This window comes from Oncorhynchus mykiss, chromosome 24 (assembly GCF_013265735.2).
Source record: "Oncorhynchus mykiss isolate Arlee chromosome 24, USDA_OmykA_1.1, whole genome shotgun sequence".
In the NCBI taxonomy this organism is placed as follows: Eukaryota; Metazoa; Chordata; class Actinopteri; order Salmoniformes; family Salmonidae; genus Oncorhynchus; species Oncorhynchus mykiss.
The window spans coordinates 28,944,510-28,961,428 of NC_048588.1; the positions used below are offsets into that span (position 1 = coordinate 28,944,510).

General features: G+C 43.2%; 1 protein-coding gene across 1 annotated transcript; it reads right to left on the reverse strand.

Annotated features, from left to right (window-relative positions):
• Nucleotides 1-4,055: 4,055 nt before the first annotated feature.
• LOC110504130 (inward rectifier potassium channel 13) lies at nucleotides 4,056-11,259 on the reverse strand. Its single transcript, XM_021582958.2, has 4 exons — nucleotides 10,915-11,259; nucleotides 5,694-5,952; nucleotides 5,096-5,432; nucleotides 4,056-4,845 (listed from the first exon to the last, which is right to left on the reverse strand). The coding sequence occupies exons 2-4, from the start codon at nucleotides 5,892-5,894 to the stop codon at nucleotides 4,271-4,273; spliced, it is 1,113 nt and encodes a 370-aa protein (XP_021438633.1). The 5' UTR covers nucleotides 5,895-5,952; nucleotides 10,915-11,259; the 3' UTR covers nucleotides 4,056-4,270.
• Between the last annotated feature and the right edge of the window lie 5,660 nt (nucleotides 11,260-16,919).

The following is a 16,919-nucleotide window of genomic DNA, read 5'->3' on the forward strand; positions in this document are numbered from 1 at the left end:
GAAACATACCATCATGTAACACTGTAGCATTAGGTTGTCTTATGTGTTCCGAAATAAAAGGAAATGGATGAATTGTATTTTTCCATAAATAAAACAATGGTAATCACATTCTGTCTGCTTTCTCAATGATGTGTGCATTCTAGTGATCTGATTTTCTGGTCTGGTAAGTTTCAAACAGCTGTGGTACAGTACTGGTGAGGAAAGACAGGAGGCCGCTTGGTAGCGAGGCTGACTTGATGCATTTGGAAAGTATTCAGACCCCTGGACTTTTCCCACATTTTGTTACTTACAGCTTTATTCTAAAATTGCTTAAACTTTTTAGAATTTAATCTATCTACACACAATACTCCACAATGACAATTTTTTTTTACATTTTTGGAAATTTAGAATAGAAAAACCAAAACAGAAATATGACATTTACATAAGTATTCAGACCTTTTACTCAGTACTTTGTTGAAGCACCTTTGGCAGTGATTACAGCCTCGGGTCATCTTGAATATGACACTACAAGCTTGGCACACCTGTATTTGGAGAGTCTCCCATTGCTCTCTGCAGATCCTCTCAAGCTCTGTCAGGTTGGATGGGGAGCGTCGCTGCACAGCTATTTTCAGGTCTCTCCAGAGATGTTTGATCGGGTTCAAGTCCGAGCTCTGCCTGGGTCACTCAAGGACATTCAGAGAATTGTCCCGAAGCCACTCCTGCGTTGTCTTGACTGTGCTTAGGTTCGTTGTCCTGTTGGAAGGTAAACATTTGTCCCCAGTCTGATATACTGAGCACTCTGGAGCAGGTTTTCATCAAGGATCTCTCGGTAATTTGCTCCGTTCATCTTTCCCTCATCTCTGACTGGTCTCCCAGTCCCTGCCGTTAAAAAACATCCCCACAGCATGATGCTGCCACCACCACCGTCACTCTGTAGGGATAATGCCCGGTTTCCTCCAAATTGTTCAATCTTGGTTTCATCAGACCAGAAAATGTGTTTCTCATGGTCTGAGTGTCCTTTAGGAGCCTTTTGGTAAACTCCAAGTGGGCTGTCATGTGCCTTTAGCTGAGAAGTGGCTTCCATCTGACTACTTTCCCATAAAGGCCTAATTGGTGGAGTGCTGCAGAGAAGGTTGTCATTCTGGAAGGTTCTCCCATCTCCACAGAGGAACTCTGGAGCTCTGTTAGTGACCTATACTAGTGAATACTTATGTAAATAAGGTATTTCTGTTTTTTTAAATGCATGTGCAAACATTTAGAAAAAACTGTTTTCACTTTGTCATTATGGGGTATTGTGTGTAGATACGAGAATGTTTTATTTAATAATTTTTAGAATAAGGCTGTTAAGCAAGAACATTTGGAAAAAGTCAAGGGGTCTGAATACTTCCCGAATGCACTGTACTAACAGGAGGCAGCATGGTAGCGAGGCTGACTTGGTGTCGTACCGTACACCCCCAGCTGTAATACCACGGTCATACAGCATTACATTTTGTAGCCAATTGCCATCCACATTCAACATGTATATAATATTGTGTTATTGTGAGAGAACCTGTGAAATGAAGTATGAGAAAGTATGAACAAGTAATGTTTCTCCATTTGAATTGTTCAGAAAATATTATTTTATTTCATGTAATGTACACTGTACAAGCCATTGGAACATGTATTATGTTACAATAAGATTTTATCTCTGAAAATCAGGGCTTCCCATAACATTATTTCCATTTTCTTTTTAATCTTTGTGTTTTGCTGTTGACTCATGCATACATGCATGATGAAATAGTGATTTTCGTCTTTACATCAATTCAAAGGGAAAACGTAAAGATGATCTACTGACATCGTTCTCCAAACCTTTAACCTATCACTAAAGTGCTCAATCTAAAGTCATAGCATTTTACATATTGAACATGTGTAATCAATGTATAACAAATTATTACATTTAATCTTTGGCTAATATTTGGTGTAAATAGGCACACTGATTTCTGACTTTTTATAAACATTTAAGGCAGTAATCTAATACATTTTCAGTTAAATCAACTGATATTTTCTAATGCATGACTGAAATTTCTGACAGTTCAATATTATATACCTCAGTTTAAAATGATTGAAGACATTGAGTTGTCACCTTTCAAAGTAGGCTCCTCTAGACTACAGAGGCTGCGTTTACACAGACAGTCAAATTCTGATATATATATACTGTACCAGTCAACAGATTGGACACACTTACTCATTCAAGGGTTTGAATTCTACATTGTAGAATAATAGTGAAGATATCAAAACTATGAAATAACACATTTGGAATCCTGTAGTAACCAAAAAAGTGTTAAACAAATCAAAATACATTTTACATTTGAGATTCTTCAAAGTAGCCTCCCTCTGCCTTGATGAAAGCTTTGCACACTCAAATCTAAAATAAAATATTTTCACTATTATTTTACAATGTAGAAAATGGTAAAAATAAAGAAATACCATTGAATGTGTAGATATGTCCAAACTTGTATGTGTGTCCAAAATATATATATATTTTATCACAAGTTGGGATTTTGTCCAATCAGATAAGCTCTTTTGCCAATAATTGGACAAAATATCAGATCTGGGCTGCCTGTGTAAATGCAGCCAGAGTGTATTCCATAGCAGCACGGTGTTATTGATTGTGGAATATCATCCCTCATGGCAGTGAATGTGCCTGTTGGTTCTAGAGATCACAGGTAACTAGAACATGCTCTACAATTTAGTGATCTTCAATCGACTGGATAAATGCCCTTTGATGTGGATGGTTGCTTTAACCAGGTAGCAGAGCCATAGAAACCTGTCCCTCCCATTTTGCCCCTAACCCACAATTTTCCGCCCCTCTCTCTATCCCTGTGTTACTAGACAGTACCAATTAAAAGTTTGGACACACCTACCCATTGAAGGGTTTTTCTTAATTTCTTACACATTTCTACATTGTAGAACAATAGGGAAGAACTCAAAACTATGAAATAACACATATGGATCATGTTGTCACCAAAAAGGTGTTTAAACAAATCCAAATATATTTTATATTTTAAATTATTCAAAGTAGCCACCCTTTGCATTGATGACAGCTTTTCACATTCTTGGCATTCTCTGAACCAGCTTCACTTGGAATGCTTTTCAGACTGTCTTGAAGGAGTTCCCATACAGGCTGAGCACTTTGTTGGCTGCTTTTCCTTCAGTCTGCGGTCCGACTCATCCCAAACCATCTCAATTGGGTTGAGGTCGGGTGATTGTGGAAGGCAGGTCACCTGATGCACCACTCCATCACTCTCCTTCTTTGTCAAATATCCTTTACACAGGCCATGTGTTGGGTCATTGTCCTGTTGAAAAACAAATGATAGTCCCACTAAGCGCAAACCAGATGGGATGGCGTATCGCTGCAGAATGCTGTAGTAGCCATGCTAGTTAAGTGTGCCTTGAATTCAGACACTGTCACCAGCAAAGCACCTCCACACCATCACACCTCACATGCAGAGATCATCCGTTCACCTGCATCTCACAAAGACACGGCGGTTGGAACCAAAAATCTGAAATTTGGACAGATTTCCACCGGTCTAATGTCCATTGATCGTATTTCTTGGCCCAAGCATGTCTCTTCTTATTATTGGTGTCCTTTATTAGTGGTTTCTTTGCAGCAACTCGACCATGAAGGCCTGATTCACGCAGTCTCCTGTGAACAGTTGATGTTGAGATGTGTCTGTTACTTGAACTCTGTGAAGCATTTATTTGTGCTGCAATTTCTGAGGCTGTTAACTCCAATGAATGTATTTTCTGCAGCAGAGGTAACTCTGGGTCTTCCTTTCCTGTGGCGGTCCTCATGAGAGCCAGTTTCATCATAGCGCTTGATGGTTTTTGCGACTGCACTTGATGAAACCTTCACAGTTCTTGACATTTTCAGAATTGACTTGTCTTAAAGTAATGATGCACTGTCATTTCTCTTTGCCAAGACTGTTCAATGCTGTCATCAAGGCAATGGGAGGCTACTTTGAAGAATCTCAAATATAAAATATATTTGGATTTTTTAACACTTTTTTGATTACAACTTGATTCCATATGTGTTATTTCATAGTTTTGATATCTTCACTATTATTCTAGGTGTGCCCAACCTTTTGACTGGTACTATATATATAGATATTCTAAACCCCGGAACCCACCCATCCCACGTTGCTCTCTGTCCCTTACTCCTCTCACCCATTACCCTCTTCCCCTTCTCCCATACCTCATTCTCCCTTTCTTCCTGCCCATCCTTCCCTTCCACCCTCCTCCTTCCCCACCCTTACTCCATCCTGTCACTCCCATCCCCGTTGATTTGCACCACACACTCCTTGTCCAGAGGCTCATTGCAGTGGGCAATGCCAAAGTGCTGACTGCTCACCTGGTACCTGCCTTGCTTGTCCAACCCCACAGCGGGCACAAAGCGCCGCTCAAACTGGATCTCCTGGCGCAGGTAGGACGTCCTCTTCTGGCAGGCATCGCCCGTGCCCTCCTGGGAGGCGGAGAGAAACACCACTAGCTCAAAATGGCTGGCGCTGCCCTCACGCAGGGCCGGGTAAAGGGGGCTGTGGCGGTCCAGGACGTGATAGAAGGTGAGGGGGAAGATGAAGAAGGGGCAGGGGCGTGGGCCCAGCCGGTCCAGCTGGAAGTCCAGGTTGGTCTGGTGCAGGACTTGGTCGTCTCTCTGTTCGTACAGCACGGCACTGACCTCCACGTCCACCAGGGGGCGTCGCAGAAGGTTGGTGGCCCGGAACATGAGGCAGGGCTGGCCCTGGTGCTGACCTACCACTGCCTGGGGGCTGAACTGAATGGCCCCCGCACGCTTCTGGGGACGGGCGATCTTAGCCACAAACGCACCTGAGAGTGGGGAAGGGAGAGAGAGAAAATGTAGATATCAGTAGTTTTCCTCAGAAATATGTATGTTGTGTTGTTTTTTTTATCTCTAGAGACCCAGGTGAGACAAAGATTGAGTATTAACAAGAAATTAAAATAATAGAGTAAGAAAAAAACAATGCAAGATGAAGAACACCAAACAGCTGTACCCTCAGCATTGAAACGGACAACAACAACCTGAGAAAGAGAAGTGCTCCTCTCCATTAGAAAGTACCTGTGATGAAAGCTTCCAGCATGAGCCCCAGCAGCATCTGAACTGCCAGCAGGGCTATAGCACTGGGACAGTCCCCACTGGGGAACATGGTGCCGTACCCTATGGTCAGCTGGGTCTCCAGGGAGAAGGAGAAGGCTGCGGTGAAGCTGGTGATGTATTTGACACACACTACGTGTCCCTCTGGAGGAGCGTCGTGGTCCTCCACCGCCAGGTCTCCATTGAGGTGGGCCAGTAGGTACCACAGACAGGCGAACAGCAGCCAGTGGGCCACAAAGGAGGTGCAGAAGGCCAATAGGACCCAGCGCCAGCGCAGGCACACCACTGCCCCCCACAGGTCCTGCAGGGGAGAGCCAGGGTGTATATACCCATTCAATTATTGCTGGTTTCCCAGACAGAGATAAAGCCTGATCCTGGTCTTATAATCAAGTTCAATGGATATTCTCAATTGAGAGTTTAAATTCAAGGCTAGTCTTAATCTATGTCTGCAAAACTGTCCCATAGAGTGTCTGTGTGTAACCTTTTATGTTAAGTTTACTTTTCCGTTTAGTCAGCAGCACCTCTTCAACTATTGTGTGTGTGTCAACTCATTTATTTTTACCTGTAGGGCTAGCAGCCAGGCAGAGGCAGATGCCCAGGAGGGCCACAGGCCAGGGGAGGGAGGGGAGGACCGCAGGGCGCAGTGACCGTCCTTGGTCACTAGGCGCTGGCAAGACAGGTAGGACGGGGATGATGTGGACAACAGGAGAGGGGAGGAGGAGACCTTGTTCCCGTCCAGGACATTGGTTGTTTTGGTCGTCATGGTTACAGGGAGGTGAGGGGTCGAGGGCAGGCGAGTGGGCAGGTCAGGATGAAGGTATCTGGAAACAAGGACAATCATGCCAAGAATCATAGAAGACCGTTTATTATAACTTTGTAAACATGGACAACTTTGACTTTACAAATCCACTTTGACATTGTTATGTAGTTAGTTATGTACATAGGGGGACAGACAGAGAGAGACAGAAACTTCCAGAAACGTCTAGAATGTTGTTGCAGGTGATTAGAGATGTGCTCAGTGGGGTATCTGTCAGTGGAACACAGCGACATGCAGAGCAGGAATGTGTTGAGTTTAATCTTGGAGGAACAGACTCAGTAACAATCACTACAGTACCAGACTGGGACTTCTCTCTCCCATCTGTTCTCTAGTCTTGTTCAGCAACATGTTAGAATGCTTTATGGATGATCACTGTGATAAATAACACACACCCTCCTCATGTACTGACTGTAGACTATATGATGGGACGTTTTTACTATGTGATGATGTTTGAGGTATATATGAAAATATATGTCATTCTGTGAGATTAAAGATGTTTTTTTTATGAACCCATGAAGTCTCTTGTTTGCATTGTGTATGTACAGTATTTGCTAGCTGCAAGAGATGAGCTGAGAAAACATTGCACACATATTTTACAAACAATTATTTTAAGTGCTGTATCTAACTCACATCATGGACCAGAAGCACTTATAGGGATGCATGGCTAAAAATCGCTCCTGTTTATAACTTTAGCCTGTAAATTGTGCACCATATACAGTCTGTAAGTATACATGGAATATACAGCTAATAAAGTTATTCTGTTGAATCAAACACACTTCAATAAATGTAATTGTCAAAAGCTGTGCAATGTTTGTACAGCTAACGAAGTAGAAAATCAGCTGGGAAATTGTGTTGTTGTTCTTTTCTGTGTATTAGACGCATACAATTACACTCGGTAGTAAAAATGAGCCCTGAGCCTTGACTACACACGAGGGCAGTCACAAAAGTCGTGGGAATCTCACTGGAGTAACTCTATGTTTCTAAGGGGTTTTATTCATCAACATTTTAATTGGGGAATATTGAGGCACTTATGTTGGCTAATTAAATTACAGATTTGTTACAGTCAGAACCAGTGGTGGAAAAAGTACCCATTTGTCATTCTTGAGTAAAAGTAAAGGTACCTTCATAGAAAAAGACTCAAGTAAAAAGTGAATATCACCCAGTAAAATAATACTTGAGTAAAAATCTTAAAGTATTTGGTTTTAAATGTATTTAACTATCAAAAGTAAATGTAATTGCTAAAATATAATATTTTCCAATTCCTTATATAAAGCAAAGCAGGGAAAGCCAGGGGCTCCAATCATTTATCAATGAAACGTGTGTTTAGTGAGTCCTCCAGATCAGAGGCAGTAGGGATCACCAGGGATGTTCTCTGTTTAGTGAGTCCTCCAGATCAGATGCAGTAGGGATCACCAGGGATGTTCTCTGTTTAGTGAGTCCTCCAGATCAGAGGCAGTAGGGATCACCAGGGATGTTCTCTGTTTAGTGAGTCCTCCAGATCAGAGGCAGTAGGGATCACCAGGGATGTTCTCTGTTTAGTGAGTCTTCCAGATCAGAGGCAGTAGGGATCACCAGGGATGTTCTCTGTTTAGTGAGTCCTCCAGATCAGAGGCAGTAGGGATCACCAGGGATGTTCTCTGTTTAGTGAGTCCTCCAGATCAGAGGCAGTAGGGATCACCAGGGATGTTCTCTGTTTAGTGAGTCCTCCAGATCAGAGGCAGTAGGGATCACCAGGGATGTTCTCTGTTTAGTGAGTCCTCCAGATCAGAGGCAGTAGGGATCACCAGGGATGTTCTCTGTTTAGTGAGTCCTCCAGATCAGAGGCAGTAGGGATCACCAGGGATGTTCTCTGTTTAGTGAGTCCTCCAGATCAGAGGCAGTAGGGATCACCAGGGATGTTCTCTGTTTAGTGAGTCCTCCAGATCAGAGGCAGTAGGGATCACCAGGGATGTTCTCTGTTTAGTGAGTCCTCCAGATCAGAGGCAGTAGGGATCACCAGGGATGTTCTCTGTTTAGTGAGTCCTCCAGATCAGAGGCAGTAGGGATCACCAGGGATGTTCTCTGTTTAGTGAGTCCTCCAGATCAGAGGCAGTAGGGATCACCAGGGATGTTCTCTGTTTAGTGAGTCTTCCAGATCAGAGGCAGTAGGGATCACCAGGGATGTTCTCTGTTTAGTGAGTCCTCCAGATCAGAGGCAGTAGGGATCACCAGGGATGTTCTCTGTTTAGTGAGTCCTCCAGATCAGAGGCAGTAGGGATCACCAGGGATGTTCTCTGTTTAGTGAGTCCTCCAGATCAGATGCAGTAGGGATCACCAGGGATGTTCTCTGTTTAGTGAGTCCTCCAGATCAGAGGCAGTAGGGATCACCAGGGATGTTCTCTGTTTAGTGAGTCCTCCAGATCAGAGGCAGTAGGGATCACCAGGGATGTTCTCTGTTTAGTGAGTCCTCCAGATCAGAGGCAGTAGGGATCACCAGGGATGTTCTCTGTTTAGTGAGTCCTCCAGATCAGAGGCAGTAGGGATCACCAGGGATGTTCTCTGTTTAGTGAGTCCTCCAGATCAGAGGCAGTAGGGATCACCAGGGATGTTCTCTGTTTAGTGAGTCCTCCAGATCAGAGGCAGTAGGGATCACCAGGGATGTTCTCTGTTTAGTGAGTCCTCCAGATCAGATGCAGTAGGGATCACCAGGGATGTTCTCTGTTTAGTGAGTCTTCCAGATCAGAGGCAGTAGGGATCACCAGGGATGTTCTCTGTTTAGTGAGTCTTCCAGATCAGAGGCAGTAGGGATCACCAGGGATGTTCTCTGTTTAGTGAGTCTTCCAGATCAGAGGCAGTAGGGATCACCAGGGATGTTCTCTGTTTAGTGAGTCTTCCAGATCAGAGGCAGTAGGGATCACCAGGGATGTTCTCTGTTTAGTGAGTCCTCCAGATCAGAGGCAGTAGGGATCACCAGGGATGTTCTCTTAATAAGTGAGTGAATTAGACCATTTCGCTGTCCTGCTAAGCATTCAAAATGTAATGAGTACTTTTGGGTGTCAGGGAAAATGTATGGAGTAAAATGTACATCATTTTCTTTCGGAATGTAGTGAAGTAAAAGTAAAAGTTGTCAAAAATATAAATAGTTAAGTACAGATAGGAAAAAAATTACTTAAGTGGTACTTTCAAGTACTTTACACCACTGGTCAGAAATAATCACTGGCACGGGCTAACAAGTCAGGCTGCAGCGGCTTGCTGCTAGCTACCACTTCTGTTCTCTAGGCCAAGCATGGGACTGTTATTACAGAAACAATATAGGGTAATGGGTAAGCATGGCTATGTGTTAGTGCAGTAAGAAGTGCTTCATTGTCCTGAGGTGGGGGGATGCCAGCTTGAGAGAGGCCATCAGAGAGGCCGTCACATGAGGGGCATGCTGCGTGCAGGGGAGGCAAAAACACACACACACAGTGGTTACAAATCGCCAATGTCCCCCACAGTCCGTTGGGCCTGGCGGCCATTTTCTCCTCAGTATGTGTGTGAGATAGTGGCGGCTATTAGCTGATGCTAACAACAGCACTCTTTCTGCGGGCTCTCTCTGTGGATGGATGAGGAGGCTCAGTGGCTGCTGGGATAGTTTGAGGTTGTAATTTGGGGTTGTTGGTTGGAGACAGCTTGGCTACATTGCTCCCTAAGCTATAGCTTAGTTTAGCCAACAATGATACAATCATCAGAGGGCCCTCTATCACTGCGAAGTGCGGTGCAGGAGCGTTTGCCATTTTCCAGCGGATACGTTAATTGTAGATAATACATTACCAGCATGTTATTGAGTGTTTGTCTTAGGTGCCAAAGTTTAAGGGGGTATAGGTATATGTAGGAGGAGGCTGTTTTACTTGTCCTCTGATTTATCCCTCCACTAGCCTCCACTGGTGTTGATTACCGCATCTTACATATGTTGAAGTTTAATATTACAACTTGTCCACCTCTGTTTCATAACCACAGATAAAGCATTTACAGGATTTATCTATAATATAACTGAGTCTATAACTGTTTAGCTCCAGATGGTTAACAGGGTCTCCCTCTAACGTCCAGCTTTACCCCCATCCCCATAGAGATCCAATGAGTACAAGAGGGGAGAACCTGATAACCACCTGGAGCTAAACAGTTATCGACTCAGTTATATTATAGATACATCCTGTAAATGCTTTCTCTGTGGTTATGAAACAGAGTAAGACAGGTTGTGCAAGTTGACCTCCCTTTGTCCTACTTAGGCCTATATCGAACGTGTTAAAAATGAAAAGAAACACCCATTTTGTTACTTCAAGCTGGAAAAAGTTGACCTGTTATTTGACTTCTTCAGTCTAGGGTCTCCGAGGGTACAAGCTGTGTTTATGTATTCATTTACATGTACATGATTGACAGTAGACCCAGTCTTGGTTAAGTTTTGCTGGCATGGGTGATTCGGCTGGTCAATTTCTTGCACATTGTTCAATAATGTTGCACAAACTCAATCTTGAAAGTTTGAAATTTGAAAGTCTAACTTTTTTGGGACAGATTTTACAGCTTTTTCTGTTGTGATGCACCATAGTCTCATCTCTCTGTCTCCCTCTCTGTCTCTAACGCTGTGTCACTCTCTGTCTCGCTGTCTGTCTCTCTCTTTGTCTCTCTGTCTGTCTCTCTTTCTGTCTCTCCCTGTCGCTCACTCTGTCTCTCTATCAATGTCTCTCTCTCTCTCACTCTTTCTCTCTCTGTCTCCCTCTCTGTCTGTCTCTGTCTCCCTCTCTGTCTCCCTGTCTGTCTCCCTCTCTGTCTCTCTGTCTCCCTCTCCCTCTCTCTCAATCTGTCTCTCTGTCGATGTCTGTCTCTCTCTCTGCCGCTGTGTCTCTCTCCCTGTCTCTTTGTCTCTCTCACACACAGTCTCGTATCACCCTCTCTCTCTTCCTCTCAGTGGCCTGGATCGTCTGACTCCCAGTCCATCCGTAAGGTTACTCACCGTAGTATAGCACCAGGGCCAGCGATCACCCGTCTGATGGTGCCCTTTTCACCCGAGCGCTGATCCGAGGGCGGGCAGGAGGCGAGGCCAGGGGGGGGAAAACCACCAAATCCGTGGGATGAGAAGATGGGGGGTAAATCCCGAGGTATTCCCAAGGTAAAGGAAGGAAAAGATAGTGTCACCCCAGGAACTCTTCGGCGTGGGAGCCGGACTGAGCCCAACGCTCTGCTCTTCCGATCTGCAGCTCCGGCTCTCTGCCGAGGATGATTCGATTGGTCACATTACTCTGCATGTGGCCAATTAGTGTTCCCGGAAGGCGAGAGAGGGAGGAGAATAACCCAAAGAACAACACCTTGTCACAGTTCATTGACAGAGCCAGTTGTAGCTCCTCTGAGTCCTGTGGTTGGTAGGAGTAAATTAGTATAGGAATGATGATGAGAGAGAGGCTCTGGAGGGGGAGTGTGACAACAGGGTGTCTTTGTGTGTGTGTCTGTGTGTGTGTCTGTGTGTGTGTCTGTGTGTGTGTGTGTGTGTGTGTGTATGTGTGTGTGTGTGTGTGTGTGTGTGTGTGTGTGTGTGTGTGTGTGTGTGTGTGTGAGTGTGTGTGTGTGTGTGTGTGTGTGTGTGTGTGTGTGTGTGTGTGTGTGTGTGTGTGTGTGTGTGTGTGTGTGTGTGTGTGTGTGTGTGTGTGTGTGAGAGAGAGAGAGAGAGAGAGAGAGAGAAAGCGAAAGAGAAAGAGAAAGAAAGAGAAAGAGAGGGAGGGGGGGTGGAGAGAGAGAGAGAGAGAGGGAGAGAAGGATTGATTGTTCCATTGCAAAATCTACCTTCACATTACTATCTACCCTCACTCTTTAATAAGTCTTTCTGTTGCTAAAGTTTTAAATGTTGCAGAAGTTCAAAGTTCAAAGAAAGAGACTTGGCAAAATGGGTGGGGCTATATCTTGCCTGGTTGGCCTTGTCCGGGGGTATCGTCGGACGGAGTCATAGTGTCCCCCGAACCTCCCTGTCTCAGCCTCCAGTATCTATGCTGCAATAGTCTATGTGCTCGGGGCTAGGGTCAATCTGTCCTATCTGGTGTAATTCTCCTGTCCCATCTGATGTAATTCTCTTGTGTGAACTCTCTCTCTCTCAGGGGCTTTATTGCATGGGAAACATATGTTTACATTGACAAAGCAAGTGAAGTAGATAATAAACAAAAGTGAAATAAACAAAAATGAACAGTAAACATTACACTCCTAGAAGTTCCAAAATAATAAAGACATTTCAAATGTCATATTTTGTCTATATACAGTGTTGTAACGATGTGCACATAGTTAAAGTACAAAAGGGAAAATAAATAAACATAAATATGGGTTGTATTTACAATGGTGTTTGTTCTTCACTGGTTGACCTTTTCTCGTGGCAACAGGTCACACATCTTGCTGCTGTGATGGCACACTGTGGTATTTCACCCAGTAGATATGGGAGTTTATCAACATTTGGTTTGTTTTCAAATTCTTTGTGGATCTGTGTAATCTGAGGGAAATATGTCTCTCTAATATGGTCATACATTGGGCAGGAGGTTAGGAAGTCCAGCTCAGTTTCCACCTCATTTTATGGGCAGTGTGCACATAGCCTGTCTACTCTTGAGAGCCAGGTCTGCCCGCGGCGGCCTTTCTCAATAGCAAGGCTATGCTCACTGAGTCTGTACATAGTCAAAGCTGTACGTTGTCAAAGTTTAGGTCAGTCACAGTCTCTGTTTTCTTGTGAATAATTATCTTTTTGTTTTCTCATGATTTGGTTGGGTCTAATTGTGTTGGTGTCCTGGGTCTCTGTGGGGTCAGTTTGTGTTTGTGAACAGAGCCTCTGAACCAGATTGCTTAGGAGACTCTTCTCCAGGTTAATCTCTCTGTAGTTGATGGCTTTGTTATGGAAGGTTTGGAAATCGCTTCCTTTTAGGTGGTTGTAGAATTGAACTTCTCTTTCTGAATTTTGATAAATAGCGGGTAACTGCCTAATTCTGCTCTGCATGCATTATTTGGTGTTTTATGTTGTACACAGAGGATATTTTTTCAGAATTATGCATGCAGTCTCATTTTGTGAATTCTTGGTTGGTGAGAGGACCCCAGAGCTTACAACCATGAAGGGCAATGGGTTCTATAACTGATTCAAGTATTTGAAGATCCTAATTGGTATGTGGAATATTTGTAAGGGGTGTGTTGGTGCCAATTTCACCTCATTCTACCCCTTCAACCAGGGTGGTAGTTGCAAATTTTCCTCTGTTTATTACGGATGATCAAATCAGGAAAGAGATTAGTCATTTCAGTAAGTTTGCTAGCAGTTTTCGTGTACTGTCAGTAGGTTTTCAGGCAGATGCTGTTAAGCACGTTGTTTCGCACCGCAGGCAAGTGTTCATGTTTCTGAATAACAATGAGCAACAGCTAAATGTTCATTTTAAGGAAAAAGGGGGAGAAGAAAGGAGGTGGGAGTGGAGGGGCTGGTATGGTCAAAGGCACCATGGACCTTTTGCCTGGTGCTGGGGGGAGGCCCTGACCAGAGAGGAAGGGCAGGTGGTCAGGATGGGAGATGGAGATGAGGAGGAGGAAAGTCAGTCTGAGGAAGAGGATGATGCGGAGGCCTATTTTTCAGACTCCTCTTCATTGGGTCTGGAGCTGACAAGCAGAGGGGACAAGCAGAGGGGTCAAAGTACACGGTGAGGGAACTGACAAGGTTCCTGAATGAGACCAAGAGGAAAAAAGTACATTTTGAGGCTTTTCTTTCTGATCCGAGAAAGTTTGTAAGATCAGTATAACATTGTTGTGTCTTTGGCTTTGCCGGATTAAGTGATATGACATGCTATTCTATGAAATCCTTTCTCTGTAATTAATATTACCTGATTGAGCTAGTCATGTATAGTGGGGCAAAAAAGTATTTAGTCAGCCACCAATTGTGCAAGTTCTCCCACTTAAAAATATGAGAGAGGCCTGCAATTTTCATCATAGGTACACTTCAACTAAGACAGACAAAATGAGAAAAAAAATCCAGAAAATTACATTGTAGGATTTTTTATGAATTTATTTGCAAATTATGGTGGAAAATAAGTATTTGGTCAATAACAAAAGTTTATCTCAATACTTTGTTATATATCCTTTGTTGGCAATGATAGAGGTCAAACGTTTTCCGTAAGTCTTCACAAGGTTTTCACACAGTGTTGCTGGTATTTTGGCCCATTCCTCCATGCAGATCTCCTCTAGAGCAGTGATGTTTTGGGGCTGTTGCTGGGCAACACGGACTTTCAACTCCCTCCAAAGATTTTCTATGGGGTTGAGATCTGGAGACTGGCTAGGCCACTCCAGGACCTTGAAATGCTTCTTACGAAGCCACTCCTTCGTTGCCCGGGCGGTGTGTTTGGGATCATTGTCATGCTGAAAGACCCAGCCACATTTAATCTTCAATGCCCTTGCTGATGGTAGGCTTTGTTACTTTGGTCCCAGCTCTCTGCAGGTCATTCACTAGGTCCCCCCGTGTGGTTCTGGGATTTTTGCTCACCGTTCTTGTTGATCATTTTGACCCCACGGGGTGAGATCTTGCGTGGAGCCCCAGATCGAGGGAGATTACCAGTGGTCTTGTATGTCTTCCATTTCCTAATAATTGCTCCCACAGTTGATTTCTTCAAACCAAGCTGCTTACCTATTGCAGATTCAGTCTTCCCAGCCTGGTGCAGGTTTACACTTTTGTTTCTGGTGTCCTTTGACAGCTCTTTGGTCTTGGCCATAGTGGAGTTTGGAGTGTGACTGTTTGAGGTTGTGGACAGGTGTCTTTTATACTGATAACAAGTTCAAACAGATGCCATTAATACAGGTAACAAGTGGAGGACAGAGGAGCCTCTTAAAGAAGAAGTTACAGGTCTGTGAGAGCCAGAAATCTTGCTTGTTTGTAGGTGACCAAATACTTATTTTCCACCATAATTTGCAAATAAATTCATTAAAAATCCTACAATGTGATTTTCTGGATTTTTTTTCTCATTTTGTCTGTCATAGTTGAAGTGTACCTATGATGAAAATTACAGGCCTCTCTCATCTTTTTAAGTGGGAGAACTTGCACAATTGGTGGCTGACTAAATACTTTTTTGCCCACTGTAAATGTAATTAACTAGAAAGTCGGGGCACCACAAAATAATATTTATAGAGCTATTATTTTCCCAAATCAACTCTTAAAGACCTAGTAATATTTTACATCAATAGCAGTCAATATTAATCGTCACCTTACTTCAGTCTCATCTGAACGTTGTAAATTATTGGTTATCTTCACGAACCCTGGCTAACAAGTTGAATCAGCAATACAAAATTGGGTTTAATTCTTTATTTAGTAAATACCTAACTAATCAAACAGAATTACATATACACAGAATGAATCATACCTTGATTACAAATTATGTCATAAAGGAAAACGTCCCTAGCGGACGGAGCAGATATGACAGCTGGTTACACAAAGGAAAATGGGTTGGGTTTGACTGAAAGAGCGGGAAGACTGAGGAACAAAGGGAGAAGCTGTGCTATCATAAATGCAATATTCTATGCATTCTAAATTACCTCCCATTTGGAAAAGGAAAATGCAATAAATATTTACTCTGAGCTGCGCTTCAATAGGTTGGTGGTAGATGGAAGGCCGTGTTGCCCAACAGAGTCCTTGTCCTTTGAAGAGAGTCTCTGGTGGTGAATGGGAAACGTTGTAGTGTCGTCGTTGGGTGGTAGGCGGGATACTCTGTCTGTCCTTTCCAAACCCACGTTTTTAGCTGCTGTTGCTAACTCAATGGCTAGGATGTCTCACTTATTTAGTGAATAAGAGTTCAAAGTTCATACCATTCACAACCAAAGCTCACGCTGAGGTTGGCTTAGTTCTGTAGTTGACATATTAGTCCTTTTCAACGTCGTCCCCACATCCTCGGATCAGGAGGTTACATTTTCGTCAAGGCTTATATAGTAAAGGGAGAAGTGTGTGTTTTCATAGTTTTATAACCCATCTCTCTTCACAGGGGCGGGCCACTGATTGAGCAGAGCCCTAACCTTATGAAAACCCAATTCTCTCATTTGGAAGCTAAAATTACATTTAATCTTTTCACCAATAATTTTATATTCAAACATTTAAACTGCACAAAAATTCCATGTCTCTCTGCTCGATGAAACTATAATGTGTAGACTTTCCACTGTACCGTTTATGTCATCCTATCATTGATGAGAATGTCTCAGATGACAACCGAACTGACATCATATTCATTAAGTACCCACGCGTATGTTCAACTTGTCGGATTACCAAAATATGGTTCATTTCCCCCCACCTTCTGATGTTCCCAGAATCTCTATGTTAACCAAGGGATTTTCAATAGTCACATCAGTAGGGTAGAGAGAGGAAAAAGGGGGGGAGAGGTATTTATGACTGTCATAAACCTACCCCCAGGCCAGCGTCATGACAACATGCTATGAAAAATGAGGAGCATGGTGTCCTCTCACCCAGGAAACGGTTTAGGTTGAAGAAGTGTGTCACAACAGTGTGTAAAGGTCTACCTTCAGACGCTGTTTAGATGAATAGTTTCTTTCTGGCACTGTGGCTTTTTGAGCTTTGCTATTGGTCTCTTTCTTTTCTGGTGTCGTGACGTTGTATTAGTTAATGTGACGACTGTTGTTCCTCGAATGATTAAAAGTTTCTAATTGTGTGATTAACTGAATCAAGCAATTATTAACTCATTAACCTGGGGCACCATGGGAAAACTAGTTTTTATTGAGTATCTATTTCCCAAATTAACTCAAAGAATATCAGAATATCGATTTTACAACAGCCGCTAATTAACCAGTTACCTCTACCAATCTCGTTCTGAACGTCGTATAGTCTGTGAATCTGCACGGCCTCGGGTCTCACCAATGAGTTCGTACCACACCAATCTTAGTTAAATATTTATTTACTAAATAGCTAAAATTATGATAAAAGATACACATAGACAAAACACATTATAGGCTATTGATTAGAAC

Bases quoted from the DNA above. Each gene is read 5' to 3' on its own strand.
- LOC110504130 (XM_021582958.2), bottom strand. From the start codon at position 5,894: ATGACGACCAAAACAACCAATGTCCTGGACGGGAACAAGGTCTCCTCC. The intron at 5,433-5,693 runs GTAAAAATAAAT...TCTCCCCTGCAG, and splicing joins CCTGGCTGCTAGCCCTACAG to GACCTGTGGGGGGCAGTGGT. The intron at 4,846-5,095 runs GTACTTTCTAAT...CCCCACTCTCAG, and splicing joins GCTGGAAGCTTTCATCACAG to GTGCGTTTGTGGCTAAGATC.